Below are 22,696 nucleotides of genomic sequence, written 5' to 3'. Positions count from 1 at the left end.
CGGCTAAGTCGCCCTGCCAATCAAGCATCACGTTTGGTTGACGCGAGGCCGGCAACGGAACCTTCCACCCCGAAGATAAATAGAGGGATCGGCAAATAATATAAGGAACTATAATTCAACTATTATCTTTCAAGTAAAATAAATGATTACAAAGAGTGGTTTCTAGATTAATTTTAACTGCTTATTAATTTAATTAAGTGTTCTTGCCTATTGCTATTCTAAAATAATTAATGTAAAATGTTTCCCCCCCTCCGATTCTGGAATGCAATCATTTCGTAGACCGAAGTTGGCCGTTGGTTGTCGTCACTTTTCTGCGACGGCAAGGTGCTGTCAATCACAGCGGGGTGGTTGGTTGCTCGTGGCAACGGGAGGCTCCGACCGGGTTACCGTAAGGCGTTGGTCCTAATGCTCACGGCGACATGAAGGGGCTCCGACATACACGGCATCGCATCATTTTCAGTTATTGTAATTGGCAAACATGTGGAGAATGCTTGCAAATTCCACCTACCGTCCCCTAGGTACGTACAGCCAGTGTCACAGCGTGGTTTCCCCTTCTGAAGGTGTGGATTTCAGAGATCAGATGTCAGGCCGCAATAACACTTTCAGTGAAAGGTGTTTATTGTGTGCCAGAAAAAAATGCAAAAATCCACTCCACCTCCAGTTCACCAGCACAACATTGGGCAATTGTGGTTAAGCAACTGTTTCCTTTTTCTCCAGAACTTGACCTTTCCCACATGTCTGGCTTCACCTCTCACTTCCACCAGCTTCATTCCCCATCCACTCTACCTTTTTAATATGGTACCTTTTCCCTTCCTTCTCGGTCCTGAAGAAGGACCTTGGCCCGAAAAGTCATTTCCACAGATGATGTCTGACCTGCTGATGTTGTCCAGTATTTTGTAAGTGTTTGAAGATCAAGATCTCAAAACAACACCAAGACCCTTCTCTGCCGCCTTCTGTCTACACATCCTGATGCCTCGGGAAAGCAGCTAACGTCATCAGGGAAGAAGATATTCAAACATTTATATCACCAGATTCAAGGATGGTTTCTGCACTGCTACTATCAGACCATATATGCTAAACAACGAACTCTAATTGTTATGGTCCGGTCCGTGAAGTCCACATTCCAGTTCACAGTCCGGTCCATCTACCCTTACTCCAGGTTTTCCTGTCTACCCTGTGTCTGTTCCTGTTGAGCACTAATTGAGACAGCTGATTCTTGTTGGGGCTGGCTGGATAAATACCTCCAGAGACCAGAGCATGGGTGCTGGATTGTTCTTGTCCTTACTCCGTGTATCCCTTCCCCTGCCTTCTGTTTCCTCGCCTGAAGCCCTGCCCTGCCCTGCCCTGTCTTGTCTTGCCGGTAACTCTCGCCTTGCCTTGCCTTGCGTTGCCTGAAGCCCTGCCTTGTCTTGCTGCTAACTCTCGCCTTGCCTGAAGTTCTTGTCTTGCTGGTAACTCTTGCCTCATCTCGCCTGAAGTCTTGTCCTGGAGCCACCCTGTACCTAGCTCCCTTCCATAAGACCATAAGACAAAGGAGCAGAAGTAGGCCATTCGGCCCATCGAGTCTGCTCCACCATTTTATCATGAGCTGATCCGTTCTTCCATTTAGTCCCACTGCCCCGCCTTCTCACCATAACCTTTGATGCCCTGGCTACTCAGATACCTATCAATCTCTGCCTTAAATACACCCAATGACTTGGCCTCCACTGCTGCCCATGGCAACAAATTCCTTAGATTCACCACCCTCTGACTAAAAAAATTTCTTCGCATTTCTGTTCTGAAAGGGCGCCCTTCAATCCTGAAGTCATGCCCTCTTGTACTAGACTCCCCCATCATGGGAAACAACTTTGCCACATCCACTCTGTCCATGCCTTTTAACATTCGAAATGTTTCTATGAGGTCTCCCCTCATTCTTCTAAACTCCAAGGAATACAGTCCAAGAGTGGACAAACGTTCCTCATATGTTAACCCTCTCATTCCCGGAATCATGTTAGTGAATCTTCTCTGTACCCTCTCCAATGTCAGCACATCCTTTCTTAAATAAGGAGACCAAAACTGCCCACAGTACTCCAAGTCCTGTCCCTTGCCTCCACCGGGTAAGCCAGACCATCTTGCCATTATCCTACGGTTGGTTCTGTCCCTTCCTGCTCCTTGCCTCTGTCGCGTAAGCCAGGCCGTATTGCCGTTACCCTACAGTTGGTTCTGTCCCTTCCTGTCCCTTGCCTCCGTCGGATAAGCCAGGCTGTCTTTCCATTACCCTGTGGTTGGTTCTGTCCCTTGCCTCCGTTAGGTGGAAATCGGCGCCCTGCCCAGAAGTACCGCGCTCTGCCCAGGAGGAGCTTCAAGAGCTCAAGCCTCGCCCCAAACCAAGCTTCAAGACCCCAAGCCTCAAGCCTCGGATCTCGAGCCTCGTCCTGCCTCCTGCCAAGTCACGTCCTTGCCTAGTTCTGGGGTCCGAGCCAGAGGCAATACCCAGGTACTGAGTCCTTGTCCTGTCTCTGGCTCGGAGTCCAAGCCCTGGCTCCTCGCTCTCTTGTCCAGTCCTGTTCCGGGTTCCCAGTTTTCGTGTCCATGTCCTTGCCCTCACCCTGTATCCTAGTCCTGTCCCTAGTACTTCAGTGTCTGTGTCTTGCACCTGGGTCCGTTCCCAGCCTCCACCTTATGACACTAATATAAGAAGTGTAGGTAACCTTCATTCCAAGAGATATTAAGGTCTCAGTTAAAAGGAAAAAAAAGGTGCAGGGAGGTCAGAAAATGAGGTGCTTATAGAGTACAAGAAATGCAAGACAACACTCACGAAGCAGGAAGGCTAAAAGAAGGCATGGGGTTGCTCTAGCAGACAGGGTGAAGATGAATCCTGTGGTATACTACAGATATGTCGGGAGTAAAAGGATTGCAAGGGACAGAATTAGTCCTGTGGAAGATCAGAATGGTATTCCACATGAGGCCAAAACGAAACAGATAGGAGATATCTTCAGTACTTTGCATCTCTATCTACTCAGTAGACAGACACAAAGGCAAAGTGGCATCGACTTCATGGAATCTGTACAGATTACAGAGGAGGAGGAGTTTGCCACCCTGATCTGTGTGCCTGGATAACATGTTGATCTGTGTGGATGACATCATGATCTGTAAGAGTAACACTGTGATTTGTATTGATGACACTGTGATCAGTGTGGCTGACATTGTGATCAGTGTGGGTGACACTGTGAGCTGTCTGGGTGACATTGTGATCAGTGTGGGTGACACTGTGAGCTGTGTGGGTGATACTTATCAGTGTGGGTGACACTGTGAGCTGTGTGGGTGACCCTGTGAGCTGTGTGGGTGACACTGTTATCTGTGTGGGTGACACTGTGATCAGTGTGGGTGACTCTGTGAGCTGTGTGGGTGACATTGTGATCAGTGTGGGTGACTCTGTGAGCCGTGTGGGTGACACTGTGATCAGTGTGGGTGACTCTGAGCTGTGTGGGTGACATTGTGATCAGTGTGGGTGACACTGTGATCGGTGTGGGTGACACTGTGATCTGTGTGGATGACATTGTGATCAGTGTGGGTGACACTGTGAGCTGTGTGGGTGACACTGTGATCAGTGTGGGTGACTCTGTGATCTGTGTGGGTGACACAGTGAGCTGTGTCGGTGACACTGTGATCAGTGTGGGTGACACCTTGATCAGTGTGGGTGACACTGTGAGCTGTGTGGGTGACACTGTGATCAGTGTGGGTGACATTGTGATCAGTGTGGGTAACACTGTGATCAGTGTGGATGACACTGTTATCAGTGTGGGTGACTCTGTGATCAGTGTGGGTGACACTGAGCTGTGTGGGTGACACTGTGAGCCGTGTGGGTGACACTGTGATCAGTGTGGGTGACTCTGATCTGTGTGGGTGACATTGTGATCAGTGTGGGTGACACTGTTATCAGTGTGGGTGACACTGTGATCAGTGTGAGTGACACTGTGAGCTGTGTGGGTGACACTGTGAGCTGTGTGGGTGACATTGTGATCAGTGTGGGTGACACTGTGAGCTGTGTGGGTGACACTGATCAGTGTGGGTGACAATGTGAGCTGTGTGGGTGACACTGTGATCTGTGTGGATGGCACTGTGAGCTGTGTGAGTGACACTGATCAGTGTGGGTGACACTGTGATCAGTGTGGGTGACTCTGATCTGTGTGGCTGACATTGTGATCAGTGTGGGTGACACTGTGAGCTGTCTGGGTGACATTGTGATCAGTGTGGGTGACACTGTGATCAGTGTGGGTGACACTGTGAGCTGTGTGGGTGATACTTATCAGTGTGGGTGACACTGTGAGCTGTGTGGGTGACCCTGTGAGCTGTGTGGGTGACACTGTTATCTGTGTGGGTGACACTGTGATCAGTGTGGGTGACTCTGTGAGCTGTGTGGGTGACATTGTGATCAGTGTGGGTGACTCTGTGAGCCGTGTGGGTGACACTGTGATCAGTGTGGGTGACTCTGAGCTGTGTGGGTGACATTGTGATCAGTGTGGGTGACACTGTGATCGGTGTGGGTGACACTGTGATCTGTGTGGATGACATTGTGATCAGTGTGGGTGACACTGTGAGCTGTGTGGGTGACACTGTGATCAGTGTGGGTGACTCTGTGATCTGTGTGGGTGACACAGTGAGCTGTGTCGGTGACACTGTGATCAGTGTGGGTGACACCTTGATCAGTGTGGGTGACACTGTGAGCTGTGTGGGTGACACTGTGATCAGTGTGGGTGACATTGTGATCAGTGTGGGTAACACTGTGATCAGTGTGGATGACACTGTTATCAGTGTGGGTGACTCTGTGATCAGTGTGGGTGACACTGAGCTGTGTGGGTGACACTGTGAGCCGTGTGGGTGACACTGTGATCAGTGTGGGTGACTCTGATCTGTGTGGGTGACATTGTGATCAGTGTGGGTGACACTGTTATCAGTGTGGGTGACACTGTGATCAGTGTGAGTGACACTGTGAGCTGTGTGGGTGACACTGTGAGCTGTGTGGGTGACATTGTGATCAGTGTGGGTGACACTGTGAGCTGTGTGGGTGACACTGATCAGTGTGGGTGACAATGTGAGCTGTGTGGGTGACACTGTGATCTGTGTGGATGGCACTGTGAGCTGTGTGAGTGACACTGATCAGTGTGGGTGACACTGTGATCAGTGTGGGTGACTCTGATCTGTGTGGGTGACATTGTGATCAGTGTGGGTGACACTGTGAGCTGTGTGGGTGACACTGTTATCAGTGTGGGTGACACTGTGAGCTGTGTGACAATGATCAGTGTGGGTGACACTGTGATCTGTGTGGGTGACACTGTGATCTGTGTGGGTGACACTGAGCTGTGTGGGTGACATTGTGATCAGTGTGGGTGACACTGAGCTGTGTGGGTGACACTGTGAGCTGTGTGGATGACATTGTGATCAGTGTGGGTGACACTGTGATCAGTGTGGGTGATACTGTGATCAGTGTGGGTGACTCTGTGATCTGTGTGGGTGACACAGTGAGCTGTGTCGGTGACATTGTGATCAGTGTGGGTGACACTGTGATCAGTGTGGGTGACACTGATCTGTGTGGGTGACACTGTGATCAGTGTGGGTGACACTGTGATCAGTGTGGGTGACTCTGTGATCAGTGTGGGTGACACTGAGCTGTGTGGGTGACACTGTGAGCTGTGTGGGTGACACTGAGCTGTGTGGGTGACAGTGTGGTCTGTGTGGGTGACACTGTTATCAGTGTGGGTGACACTGTGAGCCGTGTGGGTGACATTGTGATCAGTGTGGGTGATACTGTGAGCTGTGTGGCTGACCCTGTGATCAGTGTGGGTGACATTGTGATCAGTGTGGGTGACACTGTGAGCTGTGTGGGTGACACTTATCAGTGTGGGTGACACTTATCAGTGTGGGTGACACTGAGCTGTGTGAGTGACACTGATCAGTGTGGGTGACTCTGATCAGTGTGGGTGACACTGTGATCAGTGTGGGTGACACTGTGAGCTGTGTGGGTGACACTGTTATCAGTGTGGGTGACACTGTGATCTGTGTGGGTGACACTGTTATCAGTGTGGGTGACACTGAGCTGTGTGGGTGACACTGTGAGCTGTGTGGGTGACACTGTGAGCTGTGTGGGTGACATTGTGATCAGTGTGGGTGACACTGAGCTGTGTGGGTGACACTGTGATCAGTGTGGGTGACTCTGTGAGCTGTGTGGGTGACACTGTGAGCTGTGTGGGTGACACTGTGATCAGTGTGGGTGACTCTGTGATCTGTGTGGATGACACTGTGAGCTGTGTGGGTGACATTGTGATCAGTGTGGGTGACACTGTGATCAGTGTGGGTGACTCTGTGAGCTGTGTGGGTGACACTGATCAGTGTGGGTGACACTGTGAGCTGTGTGGGTGACACTGTGATCAGTGTGGGTGACATTGTGGTCAGTGTGGGTGACACTGTGAGCTGTGTGGGTGACACTGTGAGCTGTGTGGGTGACACTGTTATCAATGTGGGTGACACTGATCAGTGTGGGTGACACTGTGAGCTGTGTGGGTGACACTGTGATCAGTGTGGGTGATACTGTGATCAGTGTGGGTGACTCTGTGATCTGTGTGGGTGACACAGTGAGCTGTGTCGGTGACATTGTGATCAGTGTGGGTGACACTGTTATCAGTGTGGGTGACACTGTGATCAGTGTGGGTGACACTGTGATCAGTGTGAGTGACACTGTGAGCTGTGTGGGTGACACTGTGAGCTGTGTGGGTGACATTGTGATCAGTGTGGGTGACACTGTGAGCTGTGTGGGTGACACTGATCAGTGTGGGTGACAATGTGAGCTGTGTGGGTGACACTGTGATCTGTGTGGATGGCACTGTGAGCTGTGTGAGTGACACTGATCAGTGTGGGTGACACTGTGATCAGTGTGGGTGACTCTGATCTGTGTGGGTGACATTGTGATCAGTGTGGGTGACACTGTGAGCTGTGTGGGTGACACTGTTATCAGTGTGGGTGACACTGTGAGCTGTGTGACAATGATCAGTGTGGGTGACACTGTGATCTGTGTGGGTGACACTGTGATCTGTGTGGGTGACACTGAGCTGTGTGGGTGACATTGTGATCAGTGTGGGTGACACTGAGCTGTGTGGGTGACACTGTGAGCTGTGTGGATGACATTGTGATCAGTGTGGGTGACACTGTGATCAGTGTGGGTGACACTGTGATCAGTGTGGGTGATACTGTGATCAGTGTGGGTGACTCTGTGATCTGTGTGGGTGACACAGTGAGCTGTGTCGGTGACATTGTGATCAGTGTGGGTGACACTGTGATCAGTGTGGGTGACACTGATCTGTGTGGGTGACACTGTGATCAGTGTGGGTGACACTGTGATCAGTGTGGGTGACTCTGTGATCAGTGTGGGTGACACTGAGCTGTGTGGGTGACACTGTGAGCTGTGTGGGTGACACTGAGCTGTGTGGGTGACAGTGTGGTCTGTGTGGGTGACACTGTTATCAGTGTGGGTGACACTGTGAGCCGTGTGGGTGACATTGTGATCAGTGTGGGTGATACTGTGAGCTGTGTGGCTGACCCTGTGAGCTGTGTGGGTGACATTGTGATCAGTGTGGGTGACACTGTGAGCTGTGTGGGTGACACTTATCAGTGTGGGTGACACTTATCAGTGTGGGTGACACTGAGCTGTGTGAGTGACACTGATCAGTGTGGGTGACTCTGATCAGTGTGGGTGACACTGTGATCAGTGTGGGTGACACTGTGAGCTGTGTGGGTGACACTGTTATCAGTGTGGGTGACACTGTTATCAGTGTGGGTGACACTGTTATCAGTGTGGGTGACACTGTGATCTGTGTGGGTGACACTGTTATCAGTGTGGGTGACACTGAGCTGCGTGGGTGACACTGTGAGCTGTGTGGGTGACACTGTGAGCTGTGTGGGTGACATTGTGATCAGTGTGGGTGACACTGAGCTGTGTGGGTGACACTGTGATCAGTGTGGGTGACTCTGTGAGCTGTGTGGGTGACACTGTGAGCTGTGTGGGTGACACTGTGATCAGTGTGGGTGACTCTGTGATCTGTGTGGATGACACTGTGAGCTGTGTGGGTGACATTGTGATCAGTGTGGGTGACACTGTGATCAGTGTGGGTGACTCTGTGAGCTGTGTGGGTGACACTGATCAGTGTGGGTGACACTGTGAGCTGTGTGGGTGACACTGTGATCAGTGTGGGTGACATTGTGGTCAGTGTGGGTGACACTGTGAGCTGTGTGGGTGACACTGATCAGTGTGGGTGACACTGTGAGCTGTGTGGGTGACACTGTTATCAATGTGGGTGACACTGATCAGTGTGGGTGACACTGTGAGCTGTGTGGGTGACACTGTGATCAGTGTGGGTGACACTGTGAGCTGTGTGGGTGACACAGTGAGCTGTGTCGGTGACACTGTGATCAGTGTGGGTGACATTGTGATCAGTGTGGATGACACTGTGATCAGTGTGGGTGACACTGATCAGTGTGGGTGACACTGTGAGCTGTGTGGGTGACACTGTGATCAGTGTGGGTGACACTGTGATCAGTGTGGGTGACACTGTGAGCTGTGTGGGTGACACTGAGAGCTGTGTGGGTGATACTGATCAGTGTGGGTGACACTGTGATCAGTGTGGGTGACTCTGATCAGTGTGGGTGACATTGTGATCAGTGTGGGTGACACTGTGAGCTGTGTGAGTGACACTGATCTGTGTGGGTGACACTGTTATCAGTGTGGGTGACACTGTTATCAGTGTGGGTGACACTGTGAGCTGTGTGGGTGACACTGTTATCAGTGTGGGTGACACTGTGAGCTGTGTGGGTGACATTGTGATCAGTGTGGGTCACACTGTGAGCTGTGTGGGTGACATTGTGATCAGTGTGGGTGACACTGAGCTGTGTGGGTGACACTGTTATCAGTGTGGGTGACAATGTGAGCTGTGGGTGACACTGTGATCGGTGTGGGTGACACTGTGATCGGTGTGGGTGACTCTGTGATCGGTGTGGGTGACACTGTGATCAGTGTGGGTGACACTGTGAGCTGTGTGGGTGACACTGTTATCAGTGTGGGTGACACTGTGAGCTGTGTGGGTGACACTGTGATCAGTGTGGGTGACTGTGAACTGTGTGGGTGACATTGTGATCAGTGTGGGTGACACTGTGATCAGTGTGGCTGACATTGTGAGCTGGGTGGGTGACACTGTTATCAGTGTGGGTGACATTGTGATCAGTGTGGGTGACACTGTGATCAGTGTGGTTGACACTGTGAGCTGTGTGGGTGACACTGTGATCAGTGTGGCTGACATTGTGAGCTGTGTGGGTAACACTGTTATCAGTGTGGGTGACACTGTGATCAGTGTGGCTGACACTGTGAGCTGTGTGAGTGACACTGTTATCAGTGTGGGTGACATTGTGATCAGTGTGGGTGACACTGATCAGTGTGGGTGACACTGCGAGCTGTGTGGGTGACTCTGATCAGTGTGGGTGACACTGTGATCGGTGTGGGTGACTCTGTGATCAGTGTGGGTGACGCTTTGAGCTGTGTGGGTGACACTGATCAGTGTGGGTGACATAGTGATCTGTATAAGTGACATGATTCTCTAAATGAATGACATAGTGCTCGGTACTGATTTCACCTTGATCTGTCCGGATGACACAATGATGTGTGTGGATGATTTGATGATCTGTATGAATGACACTGTGAGATCTATGGATATCACGATGATCTGTATCGATGTCACGGTGATCTGAATGGACAACACATTCATCTGTAAGGATGTCTCATTGATCTGTAAATGTGTCACAATGATCTGTACTGATGATATGATTACTGTATGGGTGACAAAGTGATTTGTATCAATAACGTAATCGTCTGTAACTGTGACACAACGACCTGTGTGGATGTCACACTGATCTATACTGGTGACACAATATTCATCATCAGAATCAGGTTTATTATCACCGGCATGTGATGTGAAATTTGTCAACTTAGCGGCAGCGGTTCAATGCAGTACATAATCTAGCAGAGAGAGAAAAAAAAAAATAAATAAAATAAAACATAATAAACAAGTCAATCAATTCCGTATATTGAATAGATTATTTAAAAATGTGCAAAAACAGAAATACTGTGTATTAAAAAAAGTGAGGTAGTGTCTAAAGCTTCCAAGTCCATTTAGGAATCGGATGGCAGAGGGGAAGAAGCTGTTCCTGAATCGCTGTGTGTGTGCCTTCAGGCTTATGTACCTCCTACCTCATTGTAACAGTGAGAAAAGGGCATGCCCTGGGTGCTGGACGCTGCCTTTCAGAGACACCGCTCCCTCAAGATGTCCTGGATACTTTGTAGGCTAGTACCCAAGACGGAGCTGACTAGATCTACAACCTTCTGCAGCTTCTTTCGGACCTGTGCAGTAGCCCCTCCATAACAGACAGTGATGCAGCCTGTCAGAATGCTCTCCACAGTACAACTATAGAAATTTTTGAGTATATTCATTGACATGCCAAATCGCTTCAAACTCGTAATAAAGTATAGCCGCTGTCTTGCCCTGTTTATAACTCCATCAATGTGTTGGGACCTGGTTAGATCCTCAGAGACCTCGACACCCAAGAACTTGAAGCTGCTCACTCTCTCCACTTCTGATCCCTCTATGAGGATTGGTATGTGTTCCTTCGTCTTACCCTTCCTGAAGTCCACAATCCGCTCTTTCGTCTTACTGACGTTGAGTGCCAGACTGTTGCTGCAGCACCATTCCACTAGCTGGCATATCTCACTCCTGTACGCCCTCTTGTCACCACCTGAGATTCTACCAACAATGGTTGTATCATCAGCAAATTTATAGATGGTATCTGAGCTATGCCTTGCCACACAGTCATGTGTATACGGAGAGTAGAGCAGTGGGCTAAGCACACACCCCTGTGGTGCGCCAGTGTTGATCGTCAACGAAGAGGATGTGTAATCACCAATCCACACAGACTGTGGTCTTCCAGTTAGAAAGTCGAGGATCCAATTGCAGGGGGAAGCACAGAGGCCCAGGATCTGCAACTTTGCAATCAGGATTGTAGGAATGATGATATTAAATGCTGAGCTATAGTCGATGAACAGCATCCTGGCGCAGGTGCTTTTGTTGTCTAGGTGGTCTAAATCTGTGTGGAGAGCCATGGAGATTGCCCCTGCCTTTGACCTATTGTGACGATAGGCAAATTGCAATGGGTCCAGGTCCTTGCTGAGGCAGGAGTTCAGTCTAGTCATGACCAACCTCTCAAAGCATTTCATCACTGTCAATGTGAGTGCTACTGGGCGATAGTTGTTAAGGCAGCCCACATTATTCTTCTTTGGCACTGGTCTAATTGTTGCCATTTTGAAGCAAGTGGGAACTTCCACTCGTAGCAGTGAGAGATTGAAAATGTCCTTGAATACTCCCACTAGTTGGTTGGCACGGGTTTTCAGAGCCTTACCAGGTACTCCATTGGGACCTTCCACCTTGCAAGGGTTCATTCTCTTTAAAGACAGTCTAACATCGGTCTCTGAGATAGAGATCACAGGGTCATCAGGTGCAGCAGGGACCTTCACAGCTGTAGTTATATTCTCCCTTTCAAAGTGTGCATAGAAGGCGTTGAGTTCATCTGGTAGTGAAGCATCGCTGCCATTCATGCTATTGGGTTTTGCTTTGTAGGAAGTAATGTCTTGCAGTCCCTGCTAGAGTTGCCATACATCTGATATCACCTCCAACCTCATTTGAAATTGTCTCTTCGTCCTTGAAATAGCCCTCTGCAAATCATACCTAGTTTTCTGGTATAGGCTTGGGTTGCCAGACTTGAATGCCACAGATCAAGCCTTCAGCAGACGATGTAGCTCCATGTTCATCCATGACTTTTGATTTGGGAATGTTCAGTGATCTACATGGATTTCACAATGATCTGATTGGACAACAGATTGATCTGAATATACAACATGATATATATGGATGGCACGTGATCTGTGTTGGTGACACGATGATGTGTACGGGTGACACAATGATGTGTACGGGTGACGCGATGATGTGTAGGGGTGACGCGATGATCTATACGCGTGACTCGATGATCTGTATGGGTGACAGTGATCTGTATGGATGCTAAGATGATCTGATATGGGCCACACGTTGATCTGTATGGGCGTCACAATGATCTGTATTGATGACACCATAATCTGTCGGGGTTACACTGATCTTTCTGGATGATATGATGATCTGTGAAGGTAACACAATAATCTGTGTAGATGACTCGTAGATCTGTATTGATAACATGATGCTCAGTATGGGTGACATGTTGACCTGCATCAGCAACATGTTGATCTGTATGAATGACACAATCATCTCAATGAGCCATGATGTGGGGTTGAGATTACAAAGGCAGCTGGAAAGGAGTGCAGTAAGTGTAATGTCACAATTGTAATGGGGCACTTCAATATGCAAGGTGATTGGGAAAATCATGTTGGTGTCGGATTGCAAGAGAGGGAATTTGTTGAATGCCTGTGAGATGGCTTTTAAGAGCAGCTTGTGCTTGAGACTCTTGTATCTTCTTCCTGATGGCAGCAGCAAAAGGAGAGCATGTCCTACGTGCTGGGGGTCCCTGATGATGGATGTTGCTTTTCTGCGATAGTGTTTCATGTAGATGTACTCATTGGTGGGGAGAGCTTTACGCATGGTGGACTGGGCTACGTTCAATACTTATTGATGTATTTGCCATTCAAGGACACTGGTGTTTCTATACAGGTTGTATTGCAGCCGGTGTATATACTGTCCATTGCACATCTATAGAAGTTGTCAAAGCTTCGGATGTTTTTATCATATCTTCACAATTTCTACTCTTGAAAGCAGGCAAAATCAGTGATAGTCATCCCTTCAGTGAATAAACTTTGTGGAAAAGTTGTACTCATCTGCTTAACATTAAGTGACAAATTATTAAGTGACCATGAAGCTTTTAAATGTTGAAGGTGCGATATTAGGACGTTAATTTTCTTTTAAAAACAGACCTTTGGGTTAAGTCGCAATGAACAATAATCCATATACACTCGGGCCACTTTATTCAATACCTCCTGTACCTAATAAAATGACCACCAAATGTGTGTTTCTGGTCTTCTGCTGCTGTAGCCCATCCATTTCAAGGTTCAAAATGCTGTGTGTTCAAAGTTGTTCTTCTGCTCACCATTGTCACCCTCCTGTCAGCCTGAACCAGTCTGGCTATTCTCCTCTGATCTCTCTCATTAACAAGACACTTTCACCCACAGAACTGCTGTTCATTGTTTTTTTTTGCCCCATTCTCTGTAAACTCTAGATATTGTTGTGCGTGAAAACCCCAGGAGGTCAGCAGTTTCTAAGATGTTCAAACCACCCTGTCTGGCACCAATAATCATTCCACCGTCAAAATCACTTAGATCACATTTCTTCCCCATTCTAATATTTGGTCTAAATAATAACTGAACAGTTTGATCATGCTTTTATGCATTGAGTTGCTGCCACATGATTGGCTGATTAGATGTGTGCATTAAAAAGCAGGTGTATCTAATAAAGTGGCCACAGAGTGTATTTCTCTATGTTCTGATTAGCATAGCATGCAAGAAAACTGCAGGAAGCAACAAGGTTCATGTCTAGTTAGTAAATCCTTGGAATTTTTTTTCACTAGGATCTGGAATTCTCTGCCCAGGAGAACTGTCAAGGTCCAGTGATCAAATATAGCCAACACAGGGATTGCCGGACTTTCTAGATCTTGGGGAAATCAAGAAGTATATGGATAGGGCAAGAAAAGGGTATTCCGAGAGATGATTAATTATGATCTTATGGAACATGGGAGCTAGGTCAGGAAGCTAAAGGCCTGATGTTGCTCCTGTCTTGTTACGAAGTTCCAGCCTTGTCTAAAAATTTAAAAAACTGCAGATGTGGAAGCAACACATACAAAATGGTCGAAGAGCTCAGCAAGTTGGGGAACATCTATGGAAAAGAGTAAACAGTCGACATTTTGAGCCCAGACCCTTCTTCGGGACTGGAAAGAAGGGGAGAAGTCAGAGTAAGAAGATGGAGGGAGGGCAGAAAGAAGCACAAGGTGGTAGGTGATAGGTTAAACAGGTGGGGGGAGGGATGCAGTAAAGAGCTGGGAATTTGATCGGTGAAAGAGATAAAGAGCTGGAGAAGGGGGATTCTGATAGAAGAGGGCAGAAAACCATGGAAGAAAGAGAAGGGAGAGGAGCACCAGAGAGAGGTGATGGGCAGGTAAGGAAATAAGGTGAGAGAGGGAAATGGGAATGGGGAGTGGTGAAAGAGGGGGACGGGGGCAAATACCGGAAGTTTGAGAAATAGATGTTCATGTCATCAGGTTGGAGGCTACCCAGACAGAATATATGGTGTTGCTGCTCCAACCTGATTGTGACCTCATCACGTTAGTGGAGGAGACAATGAACTGACATGTTGGAATATGAATGGGAAGTAGAATTGAAATGGACGGCCACCGGGAGATCATGTTTTTTTCTGGCAGATGGAGCGAAGGTGCCTGGCTGATGTTAACTATCAGATGTTGAAAATCTGAAATTAAAACAAGAAATTCTCAGAAAATCTCAGCAAGTCAGGCAATATCTGGTCTGTGAAACATCGGTTGCTTCCGATGAAGTCACAGATCCAAAAACACTGAGTGTTTCTCTTTCAACACATGCTAAGCTTTTCCCGCATTTTCCTTCTTTACCCCTGCTTTGTATATAGTTGGTCCCCTCCATGTGACAACCTTTCTATCAAAAGTTTGAAAATTATTCTGTAGTATTTCACATGAAGCCCTTTCAAAGTGTTCTGCAGCCAGATGGCAGTTTCTAAAAGCTCTGAGTGCCTAAGGATATTAGCGATGGGATTAAAGAGAAGCACATCACCATCCTCAATCAAGGACAATGTGAAATGGGAGTGGGGAGGTTGTCTCAATCTCACTCGTTCGGAACAATTCTTCATCTGGGCACAAATCCAAACACTCTGCTTAAAGCTCATCGGCCATCAGTGTAAAGAAAAAACAGTGCTCTTCATTCATGTCTTTCTCAATGTAATTAATTTCAAAAGTAATTGAAAATCAACAAATTGCAGATGCTAAAAGTCTGAAATAAAATCAGAAATCATGAAACACTCAGTGGGTCAGGCAGCGCTGACAGACAGAGAAATGGAGTTAAGCTCTCAGGTGGAAAACCTGAAATTTTAACCACGTTTCTCTTTCCAAAAGAACACAAGATACAGGAGCAGAATTAGGCCATTTCACCCATCAAGTCTGCTCCACCATTCAATCATGGCTGATTTATTAACCCTCTCGGCCCCATTCTCCAGCCTTCTTCCCATAACCTTTGACACCCTATACCCAATCAACCTTCACAATGACTTGGCCTACACAGTCGCCTGTAGTAATGAATTCCACAGATTCACCATTCTCTGGCTGAAGAAATTCCTCCTTATCTCTGTTCTAAAGGGAAATCCTTCCATTTTGAGAATGTGCCCAATGATCCTTGGTTCTCCCACTAATGGAAACATCCTCTCCACATCCACTCTTTCAAGGCCTCTCAATATTTGATAAGTTTCAATAAGTTCCCCCCACATTCTTCGAAACTCCAGCAAGAATACAGGCCCAAAACCATCAAATGCTCCTCAGACATTAATCCTTTCATTCTCAGGATCCTTCTTGTGAACCTTTGGTCACCTACCTACAGGAAAGATATAAGATTGAAAGAGTACGGAGAAACTTTACAAGGATGTTGCTGCTCTGGAGGACCTGAGTTTTAAGGAAAGATTGAATGGGTTAGGAATTTATTTCATAGAACGTAGAAGATTGAGAGGAGATTTGATAGAGGTATACAAAATTATTTAGGGTATAGAGCGGGTAAGTACAAGCAGGCCTTTTCCACTGAGGGAGTTAGAGAAATCGAAGTTCATGCCATCAGGTTGGAGTCTACCCAGGTGGAATATGAGGTGTTACTCCCCCACCTAAGAGTGCTCTCATTACACAGTAGAGGAGGCCATGGACTCGTGTGTCAGATTAGGACTGAGGAGTGGAAATCCTGCCAGTTGTGCCAGATGGGTCAAAGGCTGGATTTTTTGTACAGTATTTAAGATCCTGCAGAAGAGGCTAAAGGTAGCCAGCCTTTTGTTGCAGTGGGGCTTGCACAGACACAATCAGCTAAGTGATATCCTAGACAAAACAGTGACGGTCTATTTAACCTTGAGGGCCATTACAATTGTGCTGCAGGAATAAGGCTCCATCATTGGTGGAGGAGTTAGGATATAGAAAACAGGTTATGACAACGTTACACACATCAAAGTTGCTGGTGAACACAGCAGGCCAGGCAGCATCTCTAGGAAGAGGTACAGTCGACATTTCGGGCCGAGACCCTTCGTCAGGACTAACTGAAGGAAGGGTTAGAGATTTGAAAGTGGGAGGGGGAGGGGGAGTCAACGTTAGTAGGGTGCTATAGCAATGTATGATTAATATAGAATATTTCATTACATCAGAAAATGTTGACACAGAGAATTTACATGCATGAAGTTTTTAATATTATTCACAAATTGTCATAATACAAAATAAATACCTTGTGGCATCTCATCCACTTTACACAGAACATACACGTATAACTGTGGCTTCAGATAATTTCCATAAAACCCACTGCTTAAATCTGTTAACATTGGTACAAAGATAGAGGACACATCTAGCACCAATAAACCAATGAGATTAAAGTAGAAGCTAGTATCAGGCAGGCTCTGACTACAATCTGTCCGTGGGCTTCTGTCCAAATAGGCATCTTAAAGCTTGTTAATCTACTAAAGACTCAAGAGATCACTGGATCAGAAATCTCTTACGTTTGCAGAGAAAAGTACTTCACACCAATAATGTTCTCTTTTTGTACATCTCTCTCTCTCTTTCTATCTCTCTGCCCCTCACCCTTCTCTCTCCCCAATTCTTCCCTCCCTCTCTGCAACTCTCTTTCCCTTCATCTCCCCTCCCCTCCTTAATTCCTCTACCCCCATCCCTCCGGCTCCTCGCCCCCATCTCCTTCTTGCTCTCTCTCTTGACCTCTATCTCTCCATCTCTCTTATCATTTCAAGTATCCAGTGATGTATATAGTGTCCAGTGATCATTAATGAGCCATTTCAGTTTTCACCTCAATCCCTGGTTTTATCATCACCGTACTGATTCTATCTTTTTAATACAGGTTATGTAATTAAACAAATTTAAAATTTCCTATCTGGTGTTGTGGGATTTAAACTTGCAGATCATTTGATCTTTAAGTGTTTCATTGACATAAATACTGTCTTACAGCTCGTCTGTTCAGTAAACCAACTCCTTTTATCTTAAACCTCTTAATTACAACGTCCTTTAATCTTCTATTATCGTGGTTATTCACCTGGTCTAGCCAGTCTGTCCACATGATTTAACTGAGATTTCCTTCTCCATGCCCTTGGTAAACTGTGGCTGGAAATGGCTACCTTGGCATAGATGGGGAGTTATTTCTGTTCAGGACAGTTCAGTAACAAATTCGAAAACAGACTTATTTACTGAGTTATTTGAGGGAATCAATGAGGCTTGATTTTTCAATGTAACGCAGAGACAAAAAATCGCACTGTTTCCAGGGATGGCGCTGTTTTTTGCACATATAGAGGGTCCTTGTACAGGTAGTGTTGAGGAAGTCGGCAGTCTTCAGGAGGACTTGGACAGTTTAAGAGAATGGACAAAGGTGTGGCAGATGGACTATAGTGTCAGGATATGTAAAGTCATGGATTTTGGTAGAATAAAGGTGTAGACTTCTGTCAAAACGGAATGAATTCTGAAATCAATCATACAAAGTGACTTGGGAGTTCTCAAGCAGGATTCCCTAAGGGTTAGCTTGCAGGTTGAGTCAGTAGTAAGGAAGGCAAATCCAATGTTAGCGTTCATTTCCAGAAGACTAGAATATAAAAGCAAGGATGTAATGTTGAGGCTTTATAAGGCACTGGTCAGACCACATTTGGAGCATTGTGAACAGTTTTGGGACAATTATCTAAGAAAGGATAATCTGGCATTGGAGATGGTCCAGAGGAGGTTTGTGAGAATAATTCTAGAAATGAAAAGGTTCGTGTATGAGGAGCGTTTGATGGCTCGAGGCCTGCACTCAATGGAGTTTGTAAGAATGATGGAGAATCTCACTGAATACTGAAGGGCCTAGATTGTGGAAAGGATGCTTCCTATAGTGGGGAAGTCTAGCACCAGAGGACACAGCCTCAGAATTGAAGGAAGCCAACTTACAACAGAGATGAGGAAAAATGCCTTCAGCCAGAGGGTGGTGAATCTGTGGAATTCATTGCTACAGGTGGCTGTGAAGGCTGAGTCACTGGGTTTACTTAAGCAGAAGTTGATAGGTTCTTGATTATTCAGTGCATCAAAAATTACGTGGAGAAGGCAATATAATGGGGTTGAGAGGGAAAATGAATCTGCCATGGTGAATGGTAATTGGCCAAGTGGGTTAATTCTGCTCCTATGCCTTATGGTCCACATTTATCTATTCTGTGTGATTTTATGCCCAACTGAAATGTAAGAGCAGTAAATGTGGTTGTTGAGTTTGTTGAGCTGTATGGGTCTAATTAGTTCTGATTCTAAATGCGGTCAAGTAAACAAGGTTGGAGATCTAGTTAAACGAGTGTAAGACCATGCAGGAACAATGACGGGTACAGTTTCCCTTCATGCTGTTGGCACTCCCCCAAGAGGATCACAACCTTGTCGTAAGGTTTGGAGGCTTGCGTGCCTCAATGACCTGGAGAACTCTGGTGGCTGGAGTGTTCACCCATGCCAGACACGTCAAAGAGTAGAGGCCAGACTATGAGTGGTCCACTGGCCCTCCAGGTTCGGGGAGGGTTCATCTCAGGGCTAACAACCCTGACTGGTAAAACAAATTTGTTATGGAAACAGCAATGAAGAATCCTTCTACACCTGAGTGCGATGGTATTCCTGAGTATACCTGGTATACCCGGGACTTATATGACTGACAATTGTGAAAACCGAGCTACTGACACTGAACACCGCCAGTGATGGAAGACACTTATTGCTGCCCTAAATGCCAGTCGCGTAACAGTCAGTTGGTGTTTGGCCCTCTTACTTTACTAGAAAGACACTCTTTGCTAAGCTATAGGGAAATCAAAAAAACCTTAGAGGCTAGGAATCTGAAATAAAAATAGAAAATGCTACAAAAACATGGCAGGTTGGGAGGCATCTGAGGGGAGAGGAACAGACAATTCATTGTCAGAACTGGGCAAGAAAGAGATACAAGGAGAGAAGATGGAGGAAGGCTGTGCAGAACAAAGGAAACGTGATAGGATAGGTCAAAATGACTTAATAGGAGCAGTTAGCAACACATTAAGTTCTTTGTAGAATCAGAATTAGGAACAAGTTTATTATCACCAGCATATGTCATGAAAGCTGCTTGCCACAGTTGTGGACTGAACACAGATCTCTTTCCATAATGTAAAGTATTCGAGCTTAGCTGAGGACATGCTGCTTAGACATATGCAGATTCACTGGATTGGGTCCTCCCATGGCCACTGAAAAATGGGGGGTTCTTCTTCCTAACCTCGACTGCTGATTTTCTCTTGGCTTGCACTCCTTTGATGGCTGCCTTGATCTTCCTCCAGCCCAGGTGGTTGAGCTCAGCCAGGTTCAGAACCACACAGATGCCACTGACCGCAAACATGAAGACCAAGAACACAGTCTTTTCTGTTGGCCTGGACACATAACACTCCACCTCCTTGACGCAAGGATACCTATCGCACTCAAAGATTGCAGGAACATTAAACCCATAAAGAAAATATTGTCCCACCAAGAAGCCAATCTCCAAAACATTTCTAAAGACCACTTGGATAATATAGAATCTTGATATCCCCTCTTGCCGCTGAACTTTTATGCTTTTGCTACGGATCGATCCTGATGTATTAGGATTTTTTTTACTCTCCAAATAGTCTGATTCCACTGCCTTTCCAGATCTTTCTGTATTCTGCCCCAGAATCCCATTGATGAGACTGCTTTTTGACTTTTTATTCTCCCTACGGTCTGTGGAGGTTTTGATGACTTCCTGGTCCAGAGGAGGACAGAGCACAGTGGAGTGTTTGTCCTTCTGTTTGGATGACTGGTGGACCGAATAGGTGATGAAGCAAAGACTCGGCGTGCACACCAGAATGATCTGGAAGACCCAGTACCTGATGTGGGAGATGGGAAATGCCCTATCGTAGCAGGCCTGGTTACAGCCTGGCTGAAGGGTGTTGCACATGAACATGGTTTGCTCGTCCTCGTAGACCGTCTCCCCGACAATGGCGACAATCAGAATTCGGAAGATCACAACCACAGTGAGGAGTATCCTGGAGATAAAATGAGAAATTCCTGAAAACAATCACACAAAAGGATGATTGCCTACCGCCAGGACGAGGCCACACTCAGGTTGGAGGAGCAACACCTTATATTCTGTCTGGGTAGCCTCCAGCCTGGAGGCATGAACATCGATTTCTCAAACTTCCGGTGATGCCTCCCCCTCCTCTCCTTCACTATTCCCCATTCCAGTTTAGCTCACTCACTTTATCGCCTCACCTGCCCATAGCCTGCCTCTAGTGCTCCTCCCCCTCCTTTTCTTCCATGGTCTTCTGTCCTCTCCTATCACATTTTCACTTCTCCAGCCCTTTACCTCTTTCACCAATCAACTTCCCAGCTCTTTACTTCACCCCTCCCCTCTCTCTTGGTTTCACCTATCACCTGCCACCTTGTACTTCTTCCTTCTCTACCCCCACCCCCTTACTCTGACTCCTCTCCTTCCTTTCCCATCCCGATGAAAGATCTTAGCCTGAAACCTTGACTGTTTACTCTTTTTCCACAGATGCTGCCTGACCTGCTGAGTTGCTCCAGCATTTTGTATCCATTGCTTCGGATTTCCAGCATCTGCAGATTTTCTCTTGTTTACAAAAGAAAAGAGTGGATTTCTTTGCCAAAATGGCCCATAGAACTTTGTGACTAACAAAATTCTTCTGAAGTGAGATCTTGGGACATCAAATTCTAAGACACTGACTTACTTGTCCTCGCCATCCAAGTTGCTTACCTGAGCCTGTGTTTGGCCCAAATTCCTCTAATCCTTTTAATGCCATTTAGTACCTTTGCTTGTCGTGTCCATTCTGGGCTGCTCATTCACCTTTGGTCCTCACCGGACACTCAGCTCTCACCTATGGCTCCAAGCAGCTGCTTGCTTGCCATATCAGGCACACCACCCTCCCCTCATCAGTACACCACTTCAACAAGTGGGCTAAACCATGCGAGGGTAGCCTGTAGGTCTCATACCCCAGTGAGAAAGGGATATGTCTGCTGTAGCCGGTGAAGTCAGCTCCAGTGGGCTGGGCGGATGAGATCTACAGCGAGATCCAACTGCCAGGAAGGTGGTACTGCAACACTCCTGAGAGAACAAAGGGCATGGCAAGGTGGTACTGCAACTCTCCTTGGAGAGCTTAACGGTCATTCTCTGCGACCAAGAAAGACACCAGTTGGTGATGCTTGTTCGTACCACTGGACCTGGACCTCTGAGGCCAAGAGAGTGGAACTGTCCCAGGGCAACTGCTTTAAAAACTCTCCGCACAAGTTTCCTGTTAATGTCAGATATGATGAACAACCAATCAACGCCTTTTAAATTTTGTGATTGTACCTGCTTCTACAACCTCCGCTGGCATGTATACACCACCCTTTGTTTGAAAAGGTATTCCTTTCACATTTCACATTAGAACTCTGCTCTGTAAATTTGGACTAACCTATCCGGGGATAAACCCTTTGGCTATTCACCTTATTATTGCCCCTCATGGTTTTATGAACCTCTGCAATATCTCCCCTCAGCCTCTTGCTCCAGGAAAAACAAGTCCCAGCTTGTCCAGTCTCTCCCTATAACCCAAGCAATATCCTCAAAAGGACAGCATGGTAGCGTAGTGGTTAGCACAATGCTCTACAGTACCAGTGACCCGCGTTCAATTCCTGCCGCTGCCTATAAGGAGTTTGTACATTCTCCCCATGACTGTGTGGGTTTCTTCCGGTGCTCCAGTTTCTTCCCACAGTCCAAAGACGTACAGGTTCGTTGGTTAATTGGTCATTATGAATTGTCCTGTGATTAGGCTAGGATTAAATCAGGAGTTGCTGGGCGGCGTGGTTTGTTGGGCCGGAAAGGCCTACTCCTCACTGTATCTCAACCAATAAATAAATAAAGTTGGGTTTTTTTGCACCTTCTCAAGTTTAATGAAATCCTTCATCCTGCAGGGCAACCAGAACTTCATGCAGTACTTGAAATGTGGCCTTACCGGTGTTTTGTACGGCTGTAACATGATCTCCCGACTCCTGCACTCACTACTCTGACCGACGAGGTCAAGTGTATCAAGTGCTGAAGGAACTCAGCAGGTCAGACCCAAAACATCTATGGAGGGGAATAAACAGCTGGAGGTACAGGCCAAGATCTTTCTCAGGACTGGAAATAAAGGGGAAAGAGAGAAAGAAGTACAAGGTGGTAGGTGGTAGGTGAAACTGGCAGAGGTGGAGGGGTAAAGTAAAGAGCTGGGAAGTCGATTGGTGAAAGAGGTAAAGGGCTGGGGAAGAGCGAGTCTGATAGAGAAGACAAAGGTTTTGGAGATGCCCCCCTTCTTTTTCACCA

The 22,696-nt window shown here is 46.9% G+C and overlaps 1 protein-coding gene and 1 long non-coding RNA gene across 2 annotated transcripts in view; one reads left to right on the top strand and one right to left on the bottom strand.

Moving 5' to 3' along the window:
- The first annotated feature begins 371 nt into the window (after window positions 1-371).
- On the top strand, window positions 372-22,194 carry LOC140206415 (uncharacterized). The gene is made up of 3 exons (XR_011888142.1): window positions 372-518; window positions 2,291-2,476; window positions 20,897-22,194. It is a non-coding gene; the product is annotated as an uncharacterized lncRNA (long non-coding RNA).
- LOC140206414 (gap junction delta-2 protein-like) overlaps window positions 19,535-22,696 on the bottom strand; it is an 18,475-nt gene continuing 15,313 nt past the window's right edge. Inside the window, exon 2 of the mRNA XM_072274781.1 lies at window positions 19,535-20,387. Within this exon, the coding sequence (XP_072130882.1) occupies window positions 19,535-20,387 (853 nt within the window). The remainder of the gene's footprint in view (window positions 20,388-22,696) is intronic.

The sequence above is a fragment of the Mobula birostris genome, chromosome 12 (assembly GCF_030028105.1).
Source record: "Mobula birostris isolate sMobBir1 chromosome 12, sMobBir1.hap1, whole genome shotgun sequence".
Lineage (NCBI taxonomy): Eukaryota > Metazoa > Chordata > Chondrichthyes > Myliobatiformes > Myliobatidae > Mobula > Mobula birostris.
This window is presented reverse-complemented; position numbering and strand designations above follow the sequence as displayed.